Consider the following 26,823-nt stretch of genomic DNA (forward strand, 5'->3'; position numbering starts at 1 on the left):
ATTACATCAATCACTTCAGCTCAGCTGAGACTCACAGAGCTTCATGGTTGTTCTTGTTAATTGGAGCGATCGCTTCACTGTGACTCACCTCAGGCTGGTTTAGTTCTTTGTTTCACTGCAGCTGCAAAGATTCGTGAACTGCTCAGTGTCAAACTATAAATATCAAGCGTGTGTCACGAGTGTCTACGTGGAGACAACAAAGCAACAAGGAGCTAATTGAATTAGTGGATTCACTGTTTCCTCAGTGACTCACTGACGATGAAGGAGCTGAGGACGCAACAAGTTTCTGCACAGGTGAGCGGCCAGCTGTGCATCAGTGGGTAATTGTTTGAATTCAGAATATTTATATATATATATTAACAAGACTGAATCACAGCAGCAGTCGTGGCTTCAGACTGACGCATGATTCAGATGAATCATGAATCAAACTGATTACAGGCTGTTTGTTCCTCCGTCTCAGTAAAGAGGTTGTTTGCAGCCTGACAGTGAAACCTGCAGACAGCACAGCCCCTCAGCCCCCCCACCTCAGATCCTCCTTCAGCCTCGACACTCCAGCTTCTGACTGACTGAACACACCTGACACAGGTAATGAGCAGTGGGTGAAGCAGGGATTGATGGGAAGGACGAGGTGGATGTAAACAGTTCCCTGTCACACTGATTGATCCCTGAAGTTCAACTGACCCAGTTTTATTGGGACGATTCAAACCAAATGTTCACTGATTCAAATAAAAAGACACGTCTGTGCAGTTCGAGCCACATATTTTATTCACGGCACAACTAAAATAACAACAACGATAATTTACACAAGTTTCCAACATGAAGAGAAACAGTTGAAGTGTTTTTTTATATTTGAAGTTCTGATAACACTGAGACACAGTTGAAGCTTTTTGATGTTTAGTTTTATTTTGCAGATCAACGTGATGGTTTTTATATCAACTATGTTAGAAATGAAAAGAAGATTGAATCAATTTTTACAAATACAAAGAACCACTTACTAACTAACACAGTTTACGTGTGAGTCACTCAACTAACTCAGTGAGATGCAACAGAAAGTCAGAAGGTCGAGTGAAGAGTTACAGGAGACGGAGTGAAGACGATGTTCAAACAACATGTTCATAAAAAAAAATCAGTCTCTGAAAATCTTCAGACAACTTTTTACAACATTTCTGTTCTGACGCTGTAAATCTACAGATATGAGGGATTGTCACAGTAGCTTCTATTTACAGACATTCACACAAAGATTTGAATGTCAGACATTTGACATGATCAGATCTTTAATTGAGTTCCGTTTTCCTTCTTTGTTGAAACTGTTTTCTGTCAGAATCAGCTGCAAACTCACTCCACTGTGTTCTAGTGGTGTTTAGGGACTTAAAGCCTGACGGGATCCTTCAAATAACTCTTTGATAGTTTGGTCTTTTGTCATCGTTTCCCTTTAACCTGACACGTTCACAGGTTTTCAACTCGGTCTAAAAACAACAGTCTGACATGAAAACTTTTTGTTTTTCTTACTCGTCAAATAAATAGATTTTTTCATGTGGACATCTTCCAAAGTAAAATCCTGTCAAATGACAGTGATGGGGGCGGATATGAACCAAACATTTCATCTTCCAAAGTAAAAGTCTGTTGTCCCTTTGTACTGAAAGACTCAAATGTTGGATAATGTCGTCTTCAGGTGAACTCTAATCTGGATTTCTTCCAGTTAAAATCTGATCGATGTTGATTAAAGACAAACTAAAAACACTGTGAACTGACCCTTTTTGTGTCTTTCAGCTGCTGAACATGTTCGTCTTGTGATTCCTGGTTTCAGCCTCTGACACAATTTGCACAGAAGCTGCAGTTTTCACAGACACTTGTAAACACACACTCACACACACAGTTTGGTAGGATGGTAAAACATTTTGTTGGATGTTTGGCAACACCATGCTGTGAATCATCGATTTTCAAAATAAAAGCTGCTAAATTCCCACTCCTCATGATGTGTGTATGTGTGTGTTTCCTCTGTTAAATGCAGATCACGATCGACCTTTTAGATTTTGAATTAAAAAGCAAACATAAAAATACATCAAATACAAATAAGAGACAGACAAATAGAAACAAGAAGAGGAGGCTGAGAGAGTCGTGTGTTCATGTTCAGTTCTTTCACCGTCTTCTGCTACATCTGCTGCCACACGTCCGTCTGTCGTGTTTTATGTGTGTGTCTGTGTTTGTGAAGTGTCCACAGTCAAGTGCAGTCTTTAATAAAAGTCCGGCTGAGGTCCGACAGATGAAAAAGTAAAGTTTGTGCACTAGAGGAAGCGTCTTGGTGGTCGTGAGGACTTTTCATGGAAATCTGAGGCTCTGTAGACGTGAGGCGTCCTAACGGGTGAAGAACAGGACGGAGAGATGCTGCAGGACGATTCTTACTGACATCATGGTTGTGACAGATCGTGTTCAGGATGCAGCTGCAGTGTTGTCTCCTACAGAAACCGTCATTAACGCTCCACAGTTTGAATCCAAAGGCCGACTGAATGGTTTCATTTAAATAGGAATCGTCACCAGAGTCGTTTTCCAGCTGTTTGACCTGTGTCAGTCTCGTCTGTGTGTTTGTGTTTCAGTTTAGTGACGAAGAGCAACAAACGCCACTGAATGATGTGTCTCACTCCTCCCTCTTCCTACTCTCTCCTCCTCCTCCTCTTCTTCTTTTAGGCCTCCAACAAGCACCAGCGCCTGCGTCGAGTCACACGACTGTTTCTCTGCGTCCTCGTCATACGTTGAATCCAGCGTGCTCTGCTTCATCCCTCCTCCTCCTCCTCTTCCCCTGTGCAGCCTCGGTACTACCACAGCTCCACAGATGCGTTTGGCCACAGCTGCCAGCTCCTCCCGGGCCAGAGGGTTGAAGAGGAGGTAGAGCAGCGGGTTGACACAGGCTGGCAACGGTGCCACAAGCAGCAGCACGGCCTTTGCTGCCTCCGGCCCGGCAGTGGGGATGCGCAGCAGGGAGGAGAAGGAGAGGAAGGCCACTGGGAGGTAGAGGAGGCAGTCGGAGAAGAGCAGCCAGGCTATATGTCGAGTCAACGCCGCCTCCTCCTCTGAGGCGGCTGGAGCTTTGTTGGCCCGACAGTAGAGTCGAGTGTAGGCGAGCGTCATGAGGAGGAAACACAGGGAGTCGAGGAGCACCAGGGAGACGGAGAAGGCCAGGGAGGATGAGGAGGAAGAGGAAGGCAGCGGCAAGCAGAGGGCGGTGCTACTGTGGCCGGTGACCAGGGGGGGCAGCGTGACGGCCAAACCCAACAGGAAACACAGAAAGACGGAGAGACAGACGGAGAACGGAGATGAGGAGCGACCTGAGGTGACGGGAGAAAGAAAAGAGACGAGAGAGGAAGATTTTTAATAACGGAGCGAACTGAGAATCTGTGTCCAGATTTAACAGCATGTGTTAAAATATGTGGATCTGAGCATGTGCCTGTTCCTCACCGCTGAGCCTGGCAGTGTTGTGACATCGCTCCAGAGCTGCGACGGTGAGCAGGAAGAGGCCGGTCTGCGACGCAAACACACACAGGAAGCTGCTGAGTCGACACAGAGAGCTGCTCTCCCACTTCGCTCCGTACCTGGAAAACACACGAACACACTTCAGTAAAACACACAAACACACTTTAGTAAAACACACGAACACACTCCAGTAAAACACACGAACACACTTCAGTAAAACACACGAACACACTTCAGTAAAACACACGAACACACTCCAGTAAAACACACGAACACACTTCAGTAAAACACACGAACACACTTCAGTCTTAATTTGGGATTTTTATGCAGATTCTCTCAGTTCACAGTTTTCAGAGTCACTCCATCCCAACCAGCCCACAATCACCTGAGTTCCCTACAATTTCCCCAACAGTGTCCCAAATTCCCAGAATGCACCTCTCATACGGTTTCATACCTCCAGAAGTTGCCAAACGTCCAAACGTCCACCGCTGCCAACCAGCCGCTCCACACTCCCATCAGGCCGTTCACCAGGGCCAGCAGGCCGATCAGGAGCTTGGGCAGAGTCACTGAAGCGGCCGGAGAAAAGAAGACTGACAGGACGACCAGGCTGTTGCTGACCAGGGAGAGTGCCGCGATGAGCCACACCCCCCCACGGATCAACCAGCTGTCGAGCAGGTGGAGGCAGGGCCGGAAGGGTCCTGGAGGGAATTAAAAACGAATCAACAAACGTCTGGTTCATTCACTGACACCATCGTCTTCAGACAGGAGGACTGGTACCTGGTGCAGGGCTGCAGCGGACCGAGTGTTGAGGTTTTGGTTCTTCTTCAAACTCCATCAGAAAGTCGTCCCAGTCTTGATCTGCTGCAATGACACGGAACAGAGAGAGCAGCACATCAGTCCTCCATGCTTTTACTTTGAAATATCTTTGGACTCACTCTTTCACAGTAAAAGCAGGCCTGGCCGGTCCAAAACGTTACTGTGGTGCTAAAAGTTCAAAGGAAACCCCTAAACTACGGAGGAAGAAGTACTCCAATCCATACCACAGAGTAAAAATACTCTATTACAAGTAAAAGTACTGCATTCAAGATGTCTAATGATAAATAAAAACAAAACAGTATGAGACAAATAAACTCAGAATTCTCTAAAGTTAAAGTTTGTTTTTATGCAGAAAGACTCAGAATATTATATATATATATATATATACACAGATATTAGTGGATCAGAGTTACTGATGCACTTTTTGTTGTAGCTGATTTTAACATGTATTTGTCTCTGACATGTTGTAAAGTAAGAAAAAAACAAAATGTAAAGTGGAAATACCTCAAAATTAAAGTAAAGGTACTTAATTAACCAGCAACTCTGGGTACTGCTGAGAAAGTGTAGAAATAAATAGAAAACCTTAGTGTTTAGTTGTACAAATAATCCGAAATGAAGCTGTTTGTATTTTGTATTTTGCTCCTTGTTTGTGAGAGTTCACCTTGTCTGGAGAGGATGGGGGGGTCTCTCCCAGTGGAGTCTGCTGCCTCCTCTCTGCCCCAGGACAAACCTCCTGTTCCTCCTCCTCCTCTCCTCTCACAGGAGATGAAGGCGCAGCACTGGAAGGCGTAGGGTAGCTCCATCACCCTGGACAAACAGTAAGAAATGATGTTGATATCCAGTTATTACAAACTCCACTGTGTGTTCAACATATTATAGAAGTGTTAAAATAAAATCATGTAAAGCAGCAGTTTGTGGCTGTGAATTGACAGATCGACCTAAATCACAGCAGCAGTTTTTACACTGTTGGTGAAATAATTCAGAATACGACCGCCCTGTTTTAAAAACATCAGGCAGCGTTTAGTTGTCGTTTGTGTTTGATTCGCACTAACTGAGCCACGGATCAACATCTGTTTGGATGAATGTGTGCGTCTACCTGACTCGGGGCAGGTCCTCTCGAGGTATCAACTCCATCAGCTGATCGTTTCCCGCCAATCGCAGGTGAGTTAAACTCTGCAGCCCGATCAGAGGCAGAGATGAAAGCTGATTGGACGACAGGTCACTGCAGAGAGAGAGAAAATGGACGTCTTTACACATTAATACTCAAAAGTTCAAGTATTCACTAACAAAGTACTAGTAGACGAGGAGTTGAACCACAGTTGAACTTGATGCTGTTGATAACATGAATGTTGTGAATGTCAGATTTGTTCCAGATGTGTCTCATAAATAAAGTTTCTGCAGAAATCCAACACGGTTTGTTGAGTTTCATTCAAGGAGAAAACCACTTTAAATTGATTTCTGAGCCTTTAGTTGGTGACAAAATCAAAACACCTTGGTGAAACGACCAATTTATCTGTGTCATGTTAAAATGTGGAGCTGAATTATGTGACGTGAACCTGAGATGATAATCCAGCTTTGTACCATAATTGTACCTGAGGTCTGACGTCAAACCTTCAGTTGTAGATTCGTTTCGTTACTCACAGTTTGGTCAGAGCGGGAAGAGCAGAGAACGAGTTCTGCTTCACCGACAACAGGTGGTTCCACGATAAATCGCTGAGAGACAAATACAGAGACAGAATTTGAGGAATCGAACCAGCGACTGTTTCAAACAAACACAGGTCTGCCTGTGAGTTCAGTCCAGTTATCAGACTTTAGATTTACAAAGTTCTCATGTCAAGTTGATGACTTTAATCCAACTGATTAAACTAATATATGTTTGTACAGACTCATCCTGTCTAGTAGTATCAGTACCACGTGTAGTATCAGCAGTAGTAGTAATAGTACTAGTAAAAGCAGTATGTCTGTGTATTGTTCTGACTTTGAGCCAAACTGTGTCATCGTACCTGTTCAATCAACAAGGAGACCACCTGGTTCTGGGAGACAGTCTCCATTTGGAAATACTTACAGAGAGAACGTTCAGATGGCTTCGGATCTCCAGGATAATTAAACTGTGAGTGTGTGTGTGTGTGTGTGTGTGTGTGTGTGTGTGTGTGCTCTTACACAGAGCGCAGCGACATCAGACCGTGGAAGGTGTTCTCCAGCAGTTCCTCTATCTTGTTATGGTGCAGATCACTGAAACACACACACACACACACATTAGCTGATATTTCCATTACATCACTTCTATCAATGTTTAACAGCAGCGACGTGATTGGTCGAACTTGATCCACAATGGTGATAATTATTCCCATAATGCACAGCTGGCTGTACTTTATTGGTTGCCGTGGTAACTGCTAAGCTTCAGCGATCAGACTCGATAGTTGAGGTTTCACACGTCTGAGAAGTTGTACCTCACCCAAAAAAGCTAAATTAAATGTGAAAGTGCAGGATGGAACTCACATCTTCTGAATGCTCTCACACCCGGAGAAGCTGGGAAGAGTCTGGATCAGATTATAGGAGAGATCTCTGCAGAGAGAAAGTCTCAGTTGTCATCACGTCGAGAACACACAGAACGCAGCAGAAAAATATATTGTCATCATCATCATCATCATCATCATCGTCATCATCATCATCATCATCATCGTCATCATCATCATCATCATCATCATCATCGTCATCATCATCATCATCATCATCATCATCATCATCATCATCATCATCATCGTCATCGTCATCATCATCTCAGGTAGTTCGCTATCTATCTGGATTCAAACTGTGACGCGTCATCTACCACCTGTGTGTGTATGTCTCCACCGAGATCAGTAGAAACGTTTATTTGATTTGATTCCACAACATAAAATAAGTTGTTTCAAACTGATGAGAGTCGTGTGCAGCATCATTTTAATGTGACTCACAGAAGCTGCAGGTTTGGAAGCTGCTCACACACTGAACTGGGCAGAGAGGTGATCCGAGCTCCAGTGATGGTCCTACACACACACACACACACACACACACACACACACAAGAGACATAAATAAATACAGGTTTACATGGTTCATAGCAGTTTCAGGTCATGTACTGCTCAAAGGACCTGTGGCAGAGGGAGGGGCACTAAACATAGATCCCACTGAGTGGTGCGTTCAGGTACATGAAATGTGTATTGTGGTGTGTTTGGTATTACAGCGTTTTACAGGTGCAGCCTCCAGTATCGTTATAAGTTCTGTTCTACTGCAGCAGATTAATAAAGACGTTCATCTCTTTACTGTAATTCAGCCAAATCTGGATCCATTCAGCCGAACAGGATGTTGATGTGAAACACTGAGTATGAATCTGAGGAGGAACAGCTTGTTTGGGTGGAGTTTTTATTTCCGCCTACTGGTTCAGCGTGAGGTTACTGTTAAACACACACTGCTTTCACTAATTAGTTTGAATGGAAAAATACAAGAAAACAAACAATGGGAGCAAGTTTATTATGACATGTAAAGCTGTGTCACAACAAACAGAAAAGGGGGTTTTTAGTTTCAGAAAAGACATTTTCATTCGTCACATGGAATAATAACAGCAGAGTGTGTGTGTGTGTGTGTGTGTGTGTTGGTGTGTGTTGGTGTGTGTGTGTGTGGTTCTTACAGACTCTCCAGGCTCTTGGTTCCTGTCAGATCTGGAAACTCGGTGAGATCCGCTGCTCCGTTCAGAGAGCTGAGAGACAGAAACAGAATCTAAATAAGTTTAAATCTAATGTTCGTTTAATTAGTTAAATTAGTGTCGAATGACACAGGAGAGTAGTACAGGTGCCCTGTGGTACACCACATGTGTATGTGTGTGTCATGGAGTCTCACAGGTGAATTCATAAATTAATCTCTGTGGAAACTCAATAATAAAATGATTATTTAATAATTATTCACATTTTGAAGATCGATTGAATATTGTTGTGTTTTTTTAGATGATTATTTTCTCTCCGTCCTGAGTTTGATCCTCAGAGAACTTAAAACAAAAGTTATTAAAACTGTATAAACTTTAAATCTTTTAACGTTTCTCTATGCTCTGTGTGTGTGTGTGTGTGTGTGTGTGTGTGTGTGTGTGTGTGTGTGTCTCACAGTGTTCGCAGCTCCGGCAGGTTCTGAAAGGCCGAGCGTCCAACGGACTGGATCGGGTTGTTGTAGAAGAATCTATAAAATGCAGACAAGGAAACGTCACCAACATCTGTCTGAACATCTGTCTGAACATCTGTCTGAACATCTGTCTGAACATCTGTCTGGTCCAACCAGCTGTTACCTGACATTTTACTGAACATCATTTTAATAGTTAGTTGATCTTGTTAGTGACACTCACATGGTGATCAGTGAGGGGTTTCCAGTGAAGGCGTGCTCCGGGATGGTCTGGATGTTGTTGCTATGGAAACCACTGCAGGAAACCGGACAGAACACGGGTTAGTTTTCCTCCTTTCCAACTGTCTCGTTTCGTCTTGTTACAGAGGAAAATACAAAATACAAACTTCCAGCATCTTTGCAGCTTCGTGGTTTTGCCTCAAAATCAACCAACACAAGGAAACTTTGAGGAGAGTGTTTTATCTGTGTGTTTATGTGTGAGCTCAAACAGAACGCAGCAGCCTGCTGTGGTTAGTGCTCAGCAAACTGATGCTGCAGGAGCTGCAAGGTGGGAGAGACCAGAATCACACAGCGGAGACGTTCCCAGAATCAGATACAAGATACAGGTCATTTAATTATGGTCTGTGAATTTTATCATAAAATTAAAGTTTATCCTGAAGAATCCTTTTTGTAACTTCAACATCATGTGCACGACCAATACTGACATGAAGCTTCGTCGCTACATGATCTGCTAAGAGGTGATGCAGTTCAGAATCTGATATATGGCGGCTGTGGAAGACGTCGCCCAATAAAAACACAAACAGTTCAGACTCACAGCTCCTTGAGGCGGCTGAGCGAGCGGATGGCCGTGGGAAACTCGACCAGACTGTTGTAGTTCAAATCCCTGAGAGAAAGAGAGAGAGAGGCCGTGAAACACAAAGGTGACAATGTTCTCACATGCTGCACATACCGAAAGTTCTGGACTGTAAACTGGGATTAATGGAGATTAGCAGGGATTACTGTTCAAATGGGAATATCGTATCCAAACAAAGCTCAGCCTCAGCTTTTATTCTACTAATTAATGGAAATATAACACATAAATGAACAGGGACTAATATGTGAATTGGGAATAATAAGGAAAACTTGGAAAATCAACATCAAGTCAGATCCAAACGCACAGAAACGAACGAACCAACGACTGCACTGGAAACGTCAGCTCTAGACTGGGAACACGGAACCTTCTACGTTCTACTCTGACGATGTGTTCCGGAAATGTCACCTCTGAACCGGCTCGACAACGCTGTGGGAACGTCAGCTTCAAACTGGGAAAGTGGTTCATGTAAATGTTTGTGTTTCAAGCTTGATGTTTGGCTCAATCTTCTTCCGTCTTTTAAGTTTATTAAAGAAACGTTTAACTGCGCCTCCCTCGTTTCTTTCATCATCAGCACAGACTGGAGGATTCTTCAAGTCCACACATGGCTTCAATTAGGTCTCAACCATCTCTGGGATGCAGGTGGCTATTACACACACACACACACACACACACACACACACACACACACACACACACACCAATACACTGGGTGGAATCAAACAGCCACATTGTGAAAATACCATTAAATTGAAATTGCTTCAGTCTGGTTCTGAGTGTTTGAGTATGTGTGTGTCCAGAGGACGGGTTGTAGGAACAATGGCTGGTTCGCTTTCTGCGTTCCAAGATTCTACTGATGGTGGCGATGAGGTTCAGCCCGGTCCGTCTGTGGGTGGTGATGCTTCAGATGTCAACTTTAGTCGTGTATGTTGATGAATATTAGACGGACATGAAACTGGAAACTAACGTCCTGCAGCCTGACTTATTCCCTTTTCTAAGGTTAAAGATAAGAACTTGGATAAAATTCTTCGTGGCACATAAACTTCACGTTTTACATCAGGCACCAAAATGGCGGCTGGTGTGTTTATTTTCACCCTATGATCACAAACACTGAACAACAGCAGTTAAAACAGATTTGGTTGGAATTAGGCACAAAATCATGTTTAGTTATGTTGAGACACTAAAGAAAGTTTTAACTAAAATGACTGCTTAATACTGGAAATACATAAAGTGTTTTACAGGAGGAAACTGAGGAACTCTAATAATCTAATAATCTAATAATCTAATAGTCTAATAATATAATAACTCCATCCCACAGAATTCACTGAATGAACATGAACTCTAACTGAGGATCTTTGGTGATTGACTTGAACCTGAGCAAATTTTATTTACCTGCTTTTTAAATCTAGCTGCTTTTTAAAGTTAGTAAGTGGATCTTTTTGTTCTGCTAATGATCCACAGTCAACAATCAACTTTCAAGCTGGAAGGTGAAACTAAAACCTTTTAATAGCACCGAGGAGCTCTGAGGTTCCTTCTCATTTATTCCGTTTTTTTTCTAACAGACCATCTAGTTTCACTGAATTCATTCATATTTTAATATCATCAATTTGTATTTAATGCTAAAGAAACAAGAATCTTTGTCTGTACAGCTGCTTCCTCACTTTGTTTTTAACAATACACTGATTTAAAAGACATTTTCATTAGATGCTAGATTTAAAATGATGCCTCACTGTGTAATTAAATGTCTAATTAATGCTCTTAATGTGTGTGATGTGTTTTAGTTGCTGATCCACATTAAGATTATTTCAGTATCTACTGTATCGTCCTGACTGACAGGTCTCAGTCTCCCACACCCAGTTCTGGTGGTTTTCTGGTGGTTTTCGCTGCCCACAGTCTGTCACGCTGTATTTCTGTGGTGCCTCAGAGGTTTCTGTCAGGATGTTTTGAAAGCTGGATTTTTGGGTTTGCTTCTCACCGCTGTTTTCATCACTTACTGGAACCAGAAATTCCAAACTGGGGCAGAATGGACGGGGTTTAGGTGAAGCTGAGGTGGGGCCGGCGGACACTGACGTTAGTAAAAACTCGGCTGTGTTTTCCTTTAAGTCTGAGCCGAGCGGCTTTTATTAATTCTCTTTTCTTTTCTGTTTCATTTCCGTTTTCTTCGTCTCGGTCTGTTTGCGTTTGTAGTTTCAGTTGAACATGAGTCTCTGCTGTGGTTTGTTATTGCTCATCGTACAGGTACATAACCTCCACACACACACACACACACACACACACACGCTGCCTCTGAGTGTGTGTGTGCATGAATAGTAATTATGATTAGCATACAGCCAGGGCCACACACAGAGCCCGACCAACACACACATACAGAAGAATTTCCAAATGAAAGTTGTGTGTTTGTGTGTTTAAACCTGCCTCTCTGGTTGACTGAGAAAACAGAAACATTTCTATACACACACACACATTCCTCAGGTTGTACACACAACTTAATTCATGCACACACACGCACACCAGCATAAACACACACAGGTTAATCCGCCCGACTCCAGTTAATATCTACCAGTACTCCCAGAAAAGCATGATCACATGCCAACTGGCCAAAAGGCAGCAACAACTGGCTGAAGAGAAACGTAGTACATTTACTGTAGAGTGGTACTGTAGCACTGTGTCGAAGTATTTGTACTTTACTCCAAAGCGTTTATTTGACCACTACATGTAGAAGGACAACAATAAAAAAACAAATAAAATCAAGATGGAAATTTGACATTTCTCTGTTTCATTATTAATTTGAAGAAACACAGGAGAGACACCAGTGGAGTTCAAGACAGAGCTGCAGGGAGGAAACTACAGCTCCACGTGAATAAAGCACAGGCTGCTGGAACAATGTTCTGTGGATGATGGCTTGAATAATAAAAACCTTATGTTTGGTGATGACCTTAACACATCTGTGAAACGTGGTGGTGGTAGTATCATGTCCTGGGTCTGCTTTGCTGCCTCTGGACCAGGACGACTAGCTGTCATTGACAGAGCTGTGAATTCTGAGTTAAACACGCAACTTCTACAGAAAAATCAAAATCAAAATATGTAAAATATCAATCATGATTCAACCTCTAGTCAGGTCTAAGTTGGGTGGAGCTCTGACAGGAACTGAACGATGACAGCGAACTCTAATAAGTTCCTCCCTAAAGGGTGGAGAGCTTCAGCCCATTAATCTCATTGCAGCAAAGTTCTGCATTTAAAAAAAATCCCACTAAGGATCCAAATGTATAAATTAAACTCTCCGTCATCTCCTGACCCTTCACCCTGACCCCAAGTCAACCCTGACTGCTGCAACACACACGAACACACACAAACTCACAGCGTCTCCAAACCGTGCAGTCCGTGGAAGCAGTTCGTTCCCATGGAAACAATCCTATTGTTGTTGAGATGCCTGTGGAGAGACAGAGAGAGAGAGACTGATGGACTAATGAAGCAGACAAAGTGTGTGTGTGTGTGTGTGTGCGCGCGTGTGAGTGTGTGTGTGTGTTTCTAAAAGGGGCCCCAGGGCCTCTGAAGAAGGTTTTTTCTTTTGGTAATTTCATGCAAATTAGCTTCAAGCCAGTTGGACAAAAGAAACGACAGCAGACTTCAATGCCGCCACGGTGAATGCCATCACACTCACACACACACACACACACACACACACACACACACACACACTCAGTTGCATGTCATTAAGGAGCTAATACAGACAGTCGCTGACACAGTTAAACTTGATGCCGTCTGCACACACACACACACACACACACACACACACACACACACACACACACACACACACACACTCAGACTGTGTGTTTGTCTTGACGATGTTTAAATCCAGATGTTCTGCTTTGGTTTCGACCCGGCAGCTGTTCATTAAAGTTCTGAAACTAATTTGACATAAAGCATCTGATTGAAACTAATAATAAAATATTAACGAGCAGCTGCAGCTGACAAATTAACCTGCTGGTTCATTAACTTATGGGCTAAACAACAACTGTACTAACACAGCTGATACTGAAACTCAGAGTCTCCTCTGTAGGACGCTGACGTTCAGATTCGACTTTGACTTTGGAGAGAAACGGAAACAGAGACGTTTCAAGGCCGTGTGCGGTTTCTCCGTCACTGTCATCCTTCCTCACTGAGTTCTTCATTAATTGGTTAATAACCATCAAGCAGCTTGAAGCAGCGGCTGCTTTTCCTTCCACACATCCTCTCGTCTGGTGTGTTTCCTATTATTTGAGCTCGTCCTCTTTTCCTTCACTTATTGTTACTACAGTGTTTAATCTTTACCCGTCACCTTATCTTCCACTAACTCTCTTCAGTCTTTATCTGGTTTTCTCTCGTTTGAAGCTGCTCGTCTTCAAACATCGTTAAGAAGAAACTTTAAAGATGAGAAGCTCGTGTGAGTCTCAACACTCCAGGTGATTCATAGATTAGTTTAACAAACACAACAGAGAAGCTGAACGCGTGTTTGATTATTAACTCACTTTACTCTATTTTTTTCATCTCCAACCTGTTTTTGTCTTTAATGTGGGAAACGAGGTCCTACACAGAGCTCATAAACTGTAGAAATCCATCTGAAGTTAATATTTTCAAGTTAAGTTTCATTATCTGCTCCTTCAGTCGACTTAACAGCAAAAGAAGAAATAAGAACAAACAAACAAGAAACATTTATGACTAAACATCAGTCATTAAAAAAGTGTTTTATATTGATCCATGAGGTTTTTCTTTATTTTGTCTTTAACATTTAACTTTTCTACTGAAGCAGCTTCATTTGAATGTTTATTTCTTTGAAATGATTTGAAGTTTTAGTCTAAGTTTGATTTGTGGTTTATATTAATATTTAATTTCATGTTCTTTAATCCTGTCACTGAAACTACAGAGTAGAACCAGGATTAATAAAGTGACTATATATTAAAGTACATTAAGAGCTGAGTGTGTGTTCTGTGTGTTGAACGTACAGCACCACCAGTCGGCCCAGCTTGCTGAAGGCGTGATCAGGGACGTGGCTGATGTGGTTGAGGGCGAGAGTCATGGCCTGCAGGGCGGGCAGGTTGCTCAGAGCCTCCACCGGCACCTCCGTCAGAGCGTTATCGTCCAGCCACAGGTGACGGAGGGAGCGCATGCCGAAGAAACAGCCGGCGGGAACGCTGGAGATGTGATTGGCGTCCAGACGACTACAGAGATACACAGAGTGAGTTCAATTAATTAATGATGCTCCATCAATATATTCAGGACAATGTGAGGTGACAACATAACTAACGGAGCATCAGGACACTACTCTACATCTGTACAGATGTTCCCACAGCTTTGTCAGAAATGTGCCAAGATGTAGAAAACTGAAAGGTTTGGAGCTGGTTTTCTGCATTCATGGCTCATAAAATATGTTTTGATCAGTATCTAATTCTAATCTGTTGTGGTATTTTTAAGAACGTACATAAACATTCCCATCCCTTAGTTAATGAATAGAGCAGCATCTTGTCTCTTTCAACATTCGATGACGTTTCCACCTTTAATAGGACATTTCTGGCTTTTCTTGTGCAACTGAAAATTAGTGTAAAACAAATAAAAACTCTCTGTTGATGGTCAAATAGACATGAATGTAAATGAACTGAGACAACGTTCAGGAGTCTTTCATGTTTGTGCCAGATAAAAATCTACCTACAAATACCAGAGGTGTGTTTGAGCTTCGTACTCCAGCTCGTTAACCAAACATCTGTCCAACCCACAGTGATGATAACATAATAAACTCAGCTGAGGCGAACAGCTGAACCAGGAGTGTTTGACCAGCACAGAGGAATGATGGGCTGCTCCAGTCGTACTCGAACAGCCAAATGAAGGGATTTTAACGAGCGCAGACTTGTTGCTGAGGAGAGTTTGTGTTTCTATCGGTGCCGCAGCTCAGGAAGCAGCTTTAAAGTTAAAATTCTGCAAACGCAGCAGATTATTTTCTCAGCAACATCAATAGAGTTGGTAGGAACCATAATAATTCCTGTGGAGAGGATCATTAAACGTAGATAACAAAACACAGGATGTCGTAACACACATATTCTCATGGCATCCTGCCAAGACTTCTGATAAATGAGGTCCCTGTAACCATCGTGGAGCGCCTCGGGTTGATACTCGATAGACGTGTTACTTTATGGAGACTCTATCTGAAGGCGGTAGAGGAAGAAGGCCCGGACCTGCAGTTCAACTCAGACACTTGGAATCAGAGGAGTTTAGGACTGAAGAGCCACCAAGAAGCTGCAGAAATAGTCCGAGGTGGCCGGGAACTGATTTGTATGAATCGAAGCAGCTGTTTCACTGCTGAGTGCTGAGTTTGTGTAAATGTAGATTTATTTGTTTCTCCTCTCTGCTCTCATCTCTCCCTCCTCTGATAAACAAACCAACATATTGAAGCTCAGCTACTTTCCTCTGCCACACTGTCAGTCCATCAGGTTTGCAGGTTTTGGATCAGGATGCTTTTTCAATCTGTCTCTAATTCATCATATGATTATATAAAGAAACACAACGTCCACCTCGGGTCTGTGAAACACAAACGTGACCTTTCATCGACTAAAATGCCGTCAAACCCCAAAGAGACAGCGCTGAGAGCACAACTGTTCCCCCTCCTTGTTCTTCAATACACGGTCACAGTGAGGGTTCAGACAGAAACTCACAGGACTTCATCATGTGCAACATCCACATCCATGTTCTGTAGGTACAAAGAGAGCTGTCTGTCTGTCCTAACAATAGCTCCTCTGTTCACGCAGAGACGGATGGGACTTCAGATGTCTCCATTCTTATGCCCTTATCTACACACACAGGTACAGTTACAGTGTAATTACAGTGTGTTATCAGACTGAGACTCAGTGTGTGGACGACATACATCGATGTGCTGCTGCAGTGTGAGACTGAAGAGTAAAATACGACAAACGGATGAGTGTGTGTCTTTCTATGGTTGTTTTATATCCATAGCACTGGTTCAGAATCAGGTTTTGGTTTGGGTTAGCGTCACACATGTAGCTATGATAGTTGAAGAAATGCTTCATGTCAGTGTGTGAGTCTCACAGCGACTGCAGGTTGTGCAGGTTGTTGAAGGCCTCAGCAGGAACGGAGCGCAGCTGGTTGTTCTGAAGCATCCTGGAAACAAACGACAACAAAGAATCAAATTAATGAAAAATAAAACAGAACACGACCACAAACTCATGATAAACTAGAATTACCATGTTGGTGTTGTAAATAAAACACATTGTACTTCACCAACGATCTAGCAGAGAACCTCGTTAGTTCAGCATTAGCAGAGAGAGATCAGTGAAATCCTGGTTTCCAGAAAGAACATGAGCCAAATTCAGACTCAGTCGAATCAGTCGAAGCATCAGGAAGTTATTAACTAAATGACTGAGTTTGAAGTTATCGGCTCTTTTTAAGTGGGTTCTTTATTCAGGAAAATGATCCAGTTGAAATATTTATGTCGTATTTAAGCAGAAACAGAAAATTCCCAAACTTTCAATCACAGTTATAAGTTTGTGAGTTTATAACAAACATTTATTTATTAAATTAGCACATTTAAAGTCACTTATTGTCACAGATAAATTAAACACTGTCACATTTGTTTATTTCTCCACTAAATCATTTATCAGGACTCATTGACTGTGGCTAATTAAAGGCCTAACGACTTTCAGATACAAGCTGCAGGTGTTTGCAGGACTCGCAGTAGTAGATGTAGTAGCAGTATTTATAAGTACTGTTAAATACCATCAGCGATATGAATGAACAGTGAACAGTGTGTGAAACCTTTTATTAAACTGAGACACTGAAAACTTCAAAGCGTCTGTGAATGATTAGCACCAGTAAACGCCACATTATTACAGTGAGTTGCCGTCATTATGGGACCAACAGATTTAAACTGAGGGACGTTTGTGCCACGTGAGGACGTTTCACAACTTCAAAGGCTTTTGTGAAGGTTCAGACTTGGACTGAAGGTTCAGGTGAGAGGTGGATCAGCAGGGAAAGAGCCTGGGAAGTGATTCTATGAACCTATGGAAGGACAAGTGTGTGTGTCTATAAACTTACAGCACTTTGAGGTTGTAGAGGCCGGCGAACGCTCCTCTGGGGATGAACGACAGATCGTTTCCCGCCAAACGCCTGAGACGTGAGAAAGCGAGAGAAGGTTGAAGGGAGGATCACAGCAGAAGAATAACCATAAGTTAAGTAGAAGTGTGATTGTCACGGTGTAGAATGAAACTTTATTTATGCATCACAACATACTTAAAGTATCAGAAGTACTTGTTACACGTAAAGATCATGTTACTGGATTATTGTCATTGATGCATGTGAGTAATCGGATTTATTGAACTGAGGTGTATGTCTGCATGTCTGTGTGTTTGTCCAAGGCCACGCAGAGTTCAGCCAGTCCGCATTTACCCAGCATGCACCTCTGCGGTGTCCTATCACCGTGGTGACGCTTCTCACGCCGCAGTGACAAATATCACACACATATAAACACAGAGCGCTGGCAGCGAAGCAGAACGACGCTCAGAGTCGTGTTCAGGTCTCTGTGAGGTCAGCTGTGTTTTCATTTAGTCCGTTGGTGCTGCTGAGGGGGCTCGGCCCGGCTCACCTGAGCGGACAAACGTCTGTTGTTGGGTCTCTACCTCTGAACTTGATTAGATTTGATTAACTGTTCAGCTGAAAGTTCACAGCACATTGAAGAAGGTGAATCTTTGCCTGTTTTGAATGATATTAAACTGTTGGTCAGAGAAATCACTTGGATATAATTGAAGGACTTTTTTTACACTAATCAACTGTCACAGCTTCAAATTACGTTACGTCACGGTGCAAATGTCTTTCTGATATGAAATAAACCTGAGGTCTTTGGCCCCTGGCCCGGCTTTTCCCAGTTGGTAATCCAGCCTTGGAAAGGTGAAGACAGATAATGTTGCAGACACCTGAGCTCCTCGCACGCTCAGACACCTTCACAGACACGAAGTATCATCCATCTCATTCCAGAGTGGAGCTGATACAACATCTGCCTAACGAACATGTCAGTAGGTCATTCAAGGTCACTAGAAACAAACGAACCTGAAAAAGCAGTGGAATAATAAAATAAAGACCTGTTGTTGTGCTCTGATGGACCTTTAAACACACTACAGTCATGAACACGTTCTACAACTTCCCACAACCTTCAAAATTAACTTCTGTGATTTACAGATACAGACGGAAGTTTGATGGGAGCATCAGTGATAGAGACAGCTTCCAAAACACAACTGAACAACGCTCTGTACGGTTCCTGAACGCATCAAACACACAACACAGATGAAATGAATAAAGACTTTGCTGCTGACGTTCATGTTCTTCAGTTATAAAGTGAATATTAGTTATAATAATAAATATCACGCTGGAATGGATCAAACTGAACGTTTAAAGTAAAAAATCTAAGTAAAAAATCTTCTGTTTATTTAGTGAATCTTCAACGTGACCGACCTGAAAATCTGTGTGTGTGTGTGTGTGTGTGTGTGTGTGTGTGTGTGTGTGTGTTCATCTTCTGTGTATGTCCCAGGACTGTTTGAGGTTTAGTTTTAGGTTCAGGTTGGACTTTTAGTCGTGATGGTTGAAGCTGGTTTAATGTGTGTGACTCACAGCTCTTCCAGGAAGTGCAGGCTGGACAAACTCCCACTGGGCAACACGGTCAGATTATTCATACTGAGGTCGCTGCGAACAGAGACAGAGAAGAGATCAGTAACGGCTCAACACACTTCTAATACACAGAATGTTTGTAGTGCAGCAGCTTTTCTACTGTGTTTTTACTAGAAATGATCTAAACAGAACAACCTTAGAAATATAAACACGGCTCTAATGATTCATGAATTATTAAAGAGACAAAGTTCATAAAACGGCCACAGAGAGCGAGGTGTTCACACAGGGACCATTCATCACACACACACACACACACACACACACTTCACATATAAAAACATTTAGTCTGACAAAGCATCTACTCAGGACTCAGGTAGGACACACACACACACACACACACACACACACACACACACACTCTGGACTTCACGCCTCCTTCAAAGACCTGGTGAAAGGAACGAGTCAACACACACCGGAGTGAGAAACAAGAGAGGAGTGGAAGTTACTGGAAGGAGGGAACGCAAGAAGAGACCTTCAGTGACCTCTGGTGACCTCCAGTGAGTCTCAATAAGCCTCCAGAGCAGCTTCCCCATTACATCTATCCTCTATCTCCAAAATCTCCCACAGTTCACAGATAATAATAATAATAATAATAATAATAATAATAATAATAATATCTGTTGCTATATTGGACAAACTAGTAAACACTCAGAATAAAAACCACTGTCCTGCAAAGATCCTAACATGTAATTCACATTGTTTTCATACTGATCACATCTCATCTGATAAGCTCACTGTTTAGGTTTTTCCCGTAATTTGTCACCTAGTTGGCCCAGTGTGCAGTAAACACGCACTGCACTTCCTGGTAAATGACAGAAATAGTCAAATATTTCGTACAGGCTCGTGTTTGTGGTCTGCTGTGAACTTTCTGGTCAATAACAGATTTAGATCAATGAATCTATTCATAAAAATAGACTTGGCTCAAAACGTTGAGGTAAAAGTCAAAACAAGGTGATGTCAGTGTGTCTGATTGGCTCGGAGACGGAGACATCATCATGTTTTGTGCAGCCATGACGTTCTTCCTCCTGTCTTTTCTTCCCCTTATCTGACCCCGTTTATTTTCTGCTCTCTGTGTCTGATAACTATCGCCAGGTAGCGTCTTTCCACTCAGGAGGGCTCGGATCTGAAAGGAAACCGAGACAGACTGTCTCTGTCTGCAGCACACTGAGGGTGTGTCTGCAGCTTGAATATACCGGTTGTTAAGAAACTTTCTCAACACTCCATAAAGCCTGTTAATGTGTGTGAGTGTGTTTAGCTTTACAACATTGTCGACAGGTCGTCCGCTCGCACAGAGAACGTTTGTTGGGACGGATTTTTGCAGAATGTTCCTTTACTCTGACCAAACTAACAGAGTTACGGATGATTGGTTTTTACTGTTTCAACATACACACTTACATTCAGGTTTGTGTTATTGTGCTTGAAAGCAGACTTCAGTCATTAACAAACACTCTCTGTATATATTTCTATATGTACATATAAAAAAAGTCAACACCTGGATTTGACTAAGCAAACAGGTAAGAACCTCCTATTGGATAATTACTGCTGGATGATTATGTTTTTATGTTTCAGCTGGTAACAAGTTATTTAACACTAACTGAGTCAGTGAGCAGCTTCTCATTTCTTCAACAACCAAGTCTGAAGACACATCCTGTGGTCGTGGAAAAGATGTTAGATCTGTTTCAGAAGAGTCAAATTATTGACATGAATCAAAGAAAACATCTGAGGAGATGATGAAACTAATAAAACGGGTTAAGAACTGTTCAATGGAAGAAGGTCATGAGGTCTGATGAGTCCAGATTGACCCTGTTCCAGAGTGATGGAGCATCAGGGTAAGAAGAGAGGAGGTGAAGTGATGCACCCATCATGTCTAGTGTCTACTGTACAAGCCTGTGGGGGCAGTGCTATGATCTGGGGTTGCTGCAGTTGGTCAGGTCCAGGTTCAGTAACGTTATGAGTCCAAAGAATGAGGTCAGCTGACTACCTGAATATACTGAATGACCAGGTTATTCTATCAAAATACCCATTTCTACCCATTGAGCCACCAGGCTGCTACGATTTAATTCCAGAACTTTTCTCTCAAAATCGATTTAATCTAAAGTCAAAAGAATAATAGAAATATTAAAAATATGTCCTAGGTTTATCATATTTTAAATAAAAATTTGTTAAATGTCAAAAATATTTGTATTAATAAGTCAAAAGTATTATCTGAGGGAAAATAATTAATATAAATGAATTAGGTAAAAAGGAAATTACATTTAATTAACAGCAAGTTGAAAATAAAATGTGTTATACTGCAGAAATAGTTTAATATATTTTGGAATTGATATTTTCAGAAGAAAGTTTAAATATTTTGAAAGAAACATATTAATAAAAGAGAAAATTATATCCTATAAGTGTTGGAAAATATCTTATGTATAAAATTACAGTTATATTACAACATAGTTAAAATGTATGAGGAAAGTTTATTTTGTTAATATTTATCAGATTGTTTTGGAGCAAAGACAATAATGTATTTATATTTTTGGCCATTTTTTGGCTTTGTTGTAAAACTATTAGCATTTTCTTCTTCAAACTTTATACATTTTAATCCAGTGTATCTGTGTTTTATTAATGATCATGAGACAACTGCTCATCTTTAATAAGTTTATCATTAGAAGCTTTTCTGGTGTAAATTACAGAATTAAAGTGATCCTGAGCCATTTACTTCACAGTTTAAGGAACCGTTTTATTTTTACTAGTTTAGCTCCTTGAACTGATATTTTATGTGGACTGAGAAGAAAACCAGGAGGACAGAGGGATGAAAGAAAGACGAATACATTAACCGTGTTGTGGGTGTTTTTTCCTTTTGGTAATGACTTGGATGAAGCTTTGTGTGCTTGTTGTCTTTTTTCCGTCTCCCCGGGCTCCAACTGATGGATATCGGGCGATTATTCAAATGTCTGATGGCCGCAGAAAGACAAACTCTGAAGAAAGGAAGAAAAGAGAGTTGTGTAGTTTGGAGGCGTAGTGTGACAGCGAGGCCTCTCTCTGTTTTTGTCCTCCTTCGCTCTTTCTTTCTGTCTTTCTTTCAGTGTTTCAGGGGCGGGTCAGCGGGGGCCCCCCCGGGGCGAGTGATCGCAGGGGGTTTATTCCCTGATCTGTCCTGTCAGTCTGTGCTGTCTGCTCCCAAAAGAGATGGTACAGGACAAACAGGAGCTCTCTACAGGTCTGTATGTGTTTTACAAACAAACAGTGTGACGCTGAGGGATTAAAGAGCTCCGTTACTGGATTAATGGAGATTAATAAATGAGTTTTTAACATATCGAGCTTTTAATCTGGTTGTTACGTTATCCATCTTTAAAATCCGGAGGGGGCCTAAAGTTGATGATTTTACTAGGTGTGAAAAACACAGAGAAATTTCAAGCAGTCTATTGGAGGGGTCCATGATGAACCAAAAATATAAATATAAAGCAAAGTAAAGCAGGAATTTCTTCAACATGGCAACAAAAATAGTTAATGGTTCATAAGTGATAAATGTAAATATGAATTATATATTAACCAATAACAAATGAAATGTTGTTACAGCTTAGAACCTTTGGGCTTCTGAAGAACTTAATGAATGATTTATTGATCCTGGTATCACCAGGTCCCAACTTCAGTATTTCATTATCTGGAGAAAACAAACAGCTCATATCAGAATCTAATTGTAAGTCAGATTATAAAACATCGATAGTTTGTCTTTGGTGTCAATAAAAGTTATCAGATATGAATCTGCTATCAGTCGGGAAAAATAACAATCTCATCATAATTATGTTGGTAAAGTTTTTCTGTACAAAACTGTTTAAACGGTTTTAATCTGAACTTAGAACAGAAGAGAAACACGAACGATCCGACGTCCATTTGAAATCAGCACACATTTGAAATCAGCACCCCTTATGATAATCGATTTTTGTCACGTATTAAGTTTTAATCTGTTGATTTTCTTCATTAAATAACTTTGGATTTTCCACTCAGACAGTTTCAAGGCGCCACCTTAGGCTCAGGTTGATGTTTCAGCCTCAGGTGTGTAAACATTTACACATTAGACCGAACAGATCTGAAATATTCCTCTATATTGTCTGTCTGAGCTCTCTCATAACCTCACAGAAGACACAGGTCGTCCATTTACCTGTGTGTGTGTGTGTGTGTGTGTGTGTGTGTGTGTGTGTGTGTGTGTGTGTGGTGGACCGTGGCGTCCTAAAGCAGCACTCGATGACAGTTGAGCTCAACTGAACCTTGACGAAGCTCAACAGTGTTTCACACTCAGGCACCATTAGACCAAACATCCCATCTCTTCCTCTGAAGTCATGAGAGCGCTCAGGTAGACGACGGGAGGTTCACCTGTCAGTGTTTCTGCCTCCATCAGAAACATGACGGCTTTTTAATAATAGACACAGAACAAACCACCAGTCCTCAACTGCTTTTAGTTTCTCCATCACAACAGTTGTGATTGTGTCTCGACTCGATTCACATTAAACTCCAAAGACCAGTAGAAATACACATTTGTTCCTTCTGGGTCAGTGGTACCTCTTAAAGTAAAAGATCAAAGATTAAATGGTCAGTTCAGCTGCTGACAGAGCTCAGGATTTCCAATATGGCTGCCAAAAGGGGTGTGTCAGGAGAAATCCTTCATATGTACATCAGTGTATTCATCTCACTGAGGATAAATGCATTCCTGTGCTCCTGCTGTCAGTCAGAGGTAGAATAGAGACTTACAGACCCATTCAGACTTTGGACAGCTCTGCTTAGGCATGCAGCTAGTGTACACACACACACACACACACACACACACAAAGGCACTGACAGATGGCAGCATTCAGAGTGATGATGGTCGAACCCACAGACAGATTGTAAACGGACTCTCCCTGATGTCTGTCTGTCTGTCTCAGATCAGTTACTGTTTAATTTTCTCAGAAAGTGGTTCAAGGTTCCAACAATGGAGCAGGAAGCACAAATATTCATGACAACAAGAACAAATGTGAAACAACAGTTTGAGGAACAGCTCAGTACTCATGTGCAAACTGACGGACACGCAGGTGGAAACGCAACACGACGTCCCCTCAGACTAAAAGAAGAAGAAGAAGAAGTAAACAGGTGTGTTCATCTTTCAGGTTGATTTACGCCACAGGTACAAGTAGTGGTCGTTAAATGACTGCAGAGGTGAAAATCTGCCCCGAGAGAAACCACCACAAATAGATCCAGAACCACCACAAAGCTGAGAAACTGAAAATAACAACAGACACTAAAGTAGCACAAATGATGCACCTGCCTCTGTATCAGAGACGACTTTCAGTGACGACGAGGAACACCTGAACGCATCATAACTGTGATTCGTTGCATTTAGTGACAGACAGATCCACTGATGGGTCGCGGCCATCGACACACACACACACACACACACACACACACACACACACACACACACACACACACACACACACACACACACACACACACACACACACAGAAGCTCCTTGATGTTTTGTTGTATTCGATTCCTGATTGGAGCTTTAATAAAGACACAAAGAACCTTTGATCGACTGTGGCTGTGTGTGTGTGTGTGTGTCCATCTGCCTGTCTTAGACAAACTGTAAGGAAAGTGCTTTCATTGAGAAACACACACACACACACACACACATTGAGCTATTCAGAAACGAAGAAGGTTTTCTTTAATGAGAGTGAAATTTAAATCCTGAACATTGTGCTGCTCTCAGACCACAGCCAAGACGGGCAGGTTTTCCATCTCCACACACACAAAAACACACACAGCACCGTGACGTAATGGTTTTGCCAGAGCTGAAACATGTCTTGTATCGAGGCCGGTCACCTGCTGTGAGGTGAAATGGATTTGAATTCATTTCAGTGCTTTGAGTTTACACTCGGGCTACAGTTGCCAACACGAGTAGAAACAGTGAAACTCCACTGATACAGTTGTTAAAGCACCACAGTACGAACCACATCATGTTTTGGACCAGTTTTCTATTTCTAAAGAGCTCGACGGCCTGTTGGACAGAACACTGTGGTCTCAGTCTGATATTTCACTTCACAGTGGCCACGTTACGCTTGTTTTATGCTTAATATTTCATTCTGAAGCTCTTTTGATCTAGGATGATGTGATTTTCAAGTTTTAAAGCCTCTTTATTCAACAGCTTCTTTGGCCTTAAGACTAAAAAGACTCGTTCTGTGTTAGGTCCTGGGTCTACCCTCCACGCGTGGGTTCTGATTGGCCGACTTGTGGAAGACTTCCTGTGGGTCAAACTACGGAGAAACATATTCTATTGTCCCGTTTGATGTTTGGACGTCTCACTATCAGCATTCAAACATCAATCAGCTCCAGTAGATGTGACATCAGAACACGAACAGAACAAAATGAGCTCACAAACTACAGGTGAGGTCAGAGTTCAGAGGTTTTAGTCAATCAGGATTTCAAAGTTCTGTTCAGCAAAGATCACCTGGAAAGTCCTGGTATCTGTAAAAACTTCAAAACCTTTTAAAAAACCTCCAGAACCCAGTCAACAAACCTCTGATCTTCTTCTATGAAGCTAGTTGAAGCTCAACGCTCCCCAGGAACCACTGAAACATCTACAGCTGCTCAGAAACCTCTGAAGTGCTCAAAGGTTCTTCAGTAAATACTCATGAACATGTGGAACCTGTGTGTGTGTGTGTGTGTGTGTGTGTGTGTTCTGTTACGTCCTACACACCTTGAAGTGTCTCCAAAGAGGACACCTGACCCTGTCTGAGTGAAGGATCCTCTCTGGATCCTCTGGACCCAGTCTCTCTAAGCTGATCCTGTCTCCTCTCTAACCACCATATGAACAACTTCACCTGACATGCGCGCAGGCAGCGGGACGGGACAGGTGCCCCGTTTCTCACAGGTGTGTGCACGAACGCGCACGCGCAACTCGAGCTGTTGCTTAAGACCAGCAGGTTGCAAAAGCAGAAATAAACATGAAACCCTCGGTGCTGACTCACAGGTAGGACGTGAAGACGCTCAGGTCGCTCGGTATCTCCCGGAGCCCCAGGTCCGAGCAGTCCACTCGGTGCAGCAGCCCGTCCACCTCGCACCGACAGCGGCCAGGGCAGCCAGAGCGCCCCGCTCCTTTGTCCTCGTCCCCGGAGCTCCCCACCGCGGGCACGGCGGAGCTCTCCACCGGGGCAACGGAGTCCCTCTCCGCGGCCACGGGGTTCTGCAGCTCCAGCCCAGCTGCGGGGCTCCTGGACCCGGACGAAAGCAGCGCAAACACGGTCCACAAAACCACGAACCCCGGCATGTCCGCAGCAGTTTGTCCGCAGAGAGAAAAAGTTTCAGGTCCAGAAAAACCACATTCAGAAACAACAACAACACACAAACAGCTGCAGCCCTGGACCCGGTCCACGCTGTTCGGGGTCTGGTTCAGTCTCCACTCACTGGAAACGGTTCCGATGAAGTCCACCTGATCCGGACTGAGAGAGACGTGCAGAGAATAAAAGCAGAGAAATAAAAAGACTCAGAGAGTCCAGGTTGTTGGAGGAGAAGTTTGCAGCTGGTCTCTGTCCAGGCTGCAGGCGTGGAGTGTGTGTGAGTGTGTGTGTGTGAGTGAGTGTGAGTGTGTGTGTGTGAGTGTGTGTGAGTGTGTGTGAGTGTGTGAGTGAGTGTGTGAGTGTGAGTGTGTGTGAGTGAGTGTGTGAGTGTGTGTGAGTGTGTGTGTGTGAGTGTGTGTGAGTGTGTGTGTGTGAGTGAGTGTGAGTGTGTGTGTGTGAGTGTGTGTGAGTGTGTGTGTGTGAGTGTGTGTGTGTGAGTGTGTGTGAGTGTGTGTGTGTGAGTGTGTGTGAGTGTGTGTT

General features: G+C 42.6%; 1 protein-coding gene across 2 annotated transcripts; it reads right to left on the reverse strand.

The window, feature by feature from the left end:
- Positions 1–758: 758 nt before the first annotated feature.
- On the reverse strand, positions 759–26,565 carry LOC113163656 (leucine-rich repeat-containing G-protein coupled receptor 5). 2 transcript variants are annotated; one of them, XM_026362445.1, is made up of 20 exons: positions 25,975–26,565; positions 18,928–18,999; positions 17,362–17,433; positions 16,357–16,428; positions 14,265–14,480; positions 12,638–12,709; positions 9,244–9,312; positions 8,653–8,724; positions 8,418–8,489; positions 7,951–8,019; positions 7,239–7,310; positions 6,784–6,849; positions 6,445–6,516; positions 5,926–5,997; positions 5,381–5,506; positions 4,946–5,091; positions 4,246–4,326; positions 3,923–4,166; positions 3,454–3,587; positions 759–3,323 (listed from the first exon to the last, which is right to left on the reverse strand). In XM_026362445.1, exons 1-20 carry the CDS (start codon positions 26,271–26,273, stop codon positions 2,596–2,598), a joined length of 2,826 nt encoding a protein of 941 aa, XP_026218230.1. In that variant the 5' UTR covers positions 26,274–26,565; the 3' UTR covers positions 759–2,595. The 2 variants fall into 2 exon arrangements, with proteins under 2 accessions (XP_026218230.1, XP_026218229.1); XM_026362444.1 differs by having other exon boundaries at positions 4,246–4,329.
- Positions 26,566–26,823: the final 258 nt, after the last annotated feature.

Source organism: Anabas testudineus, chromosome 23 (assembly GCF_900324465.2).
Source record: "Anabas testudineus chromosome 23, fAnaTes1.2, whole genome shotgun sequence".
Lineage (NCBI taxonomy): Eukaryota > Metazoa > Chordata > Actinopteri > Anabantiformes > Anabantidae > Anabas > Anabas testudineus.

What these genes read in the sequence shown, in the direction of transcription:
- LOC113163656 (XM_026362444.1), bottom strand. Translation starts at nt 26,273, where the DNA reads ATGCCGGGGTTCGTGGTTTTGTGGACCGTGTTTGCGCTGCTTTCGTCC. An exon ending in ACCAAGAGCCTGGAGAGTCT is followed by an intron (nt 7,311 to 7,950) that starts GTAAGAACCACA and finishes GTGTGTGTGTAG; the next exon opens with GACCATCACTGGAGCTCGGA. An exon ending in CCGCTGCAGCCCTGCACCAG is followed by an intron (nt 4,167 to 4,245) that starts GTACCAGTCCTC and finishes AATTCCCTCCAG; the next exon opens with GACCCTTCCGGCCCTGCCTC.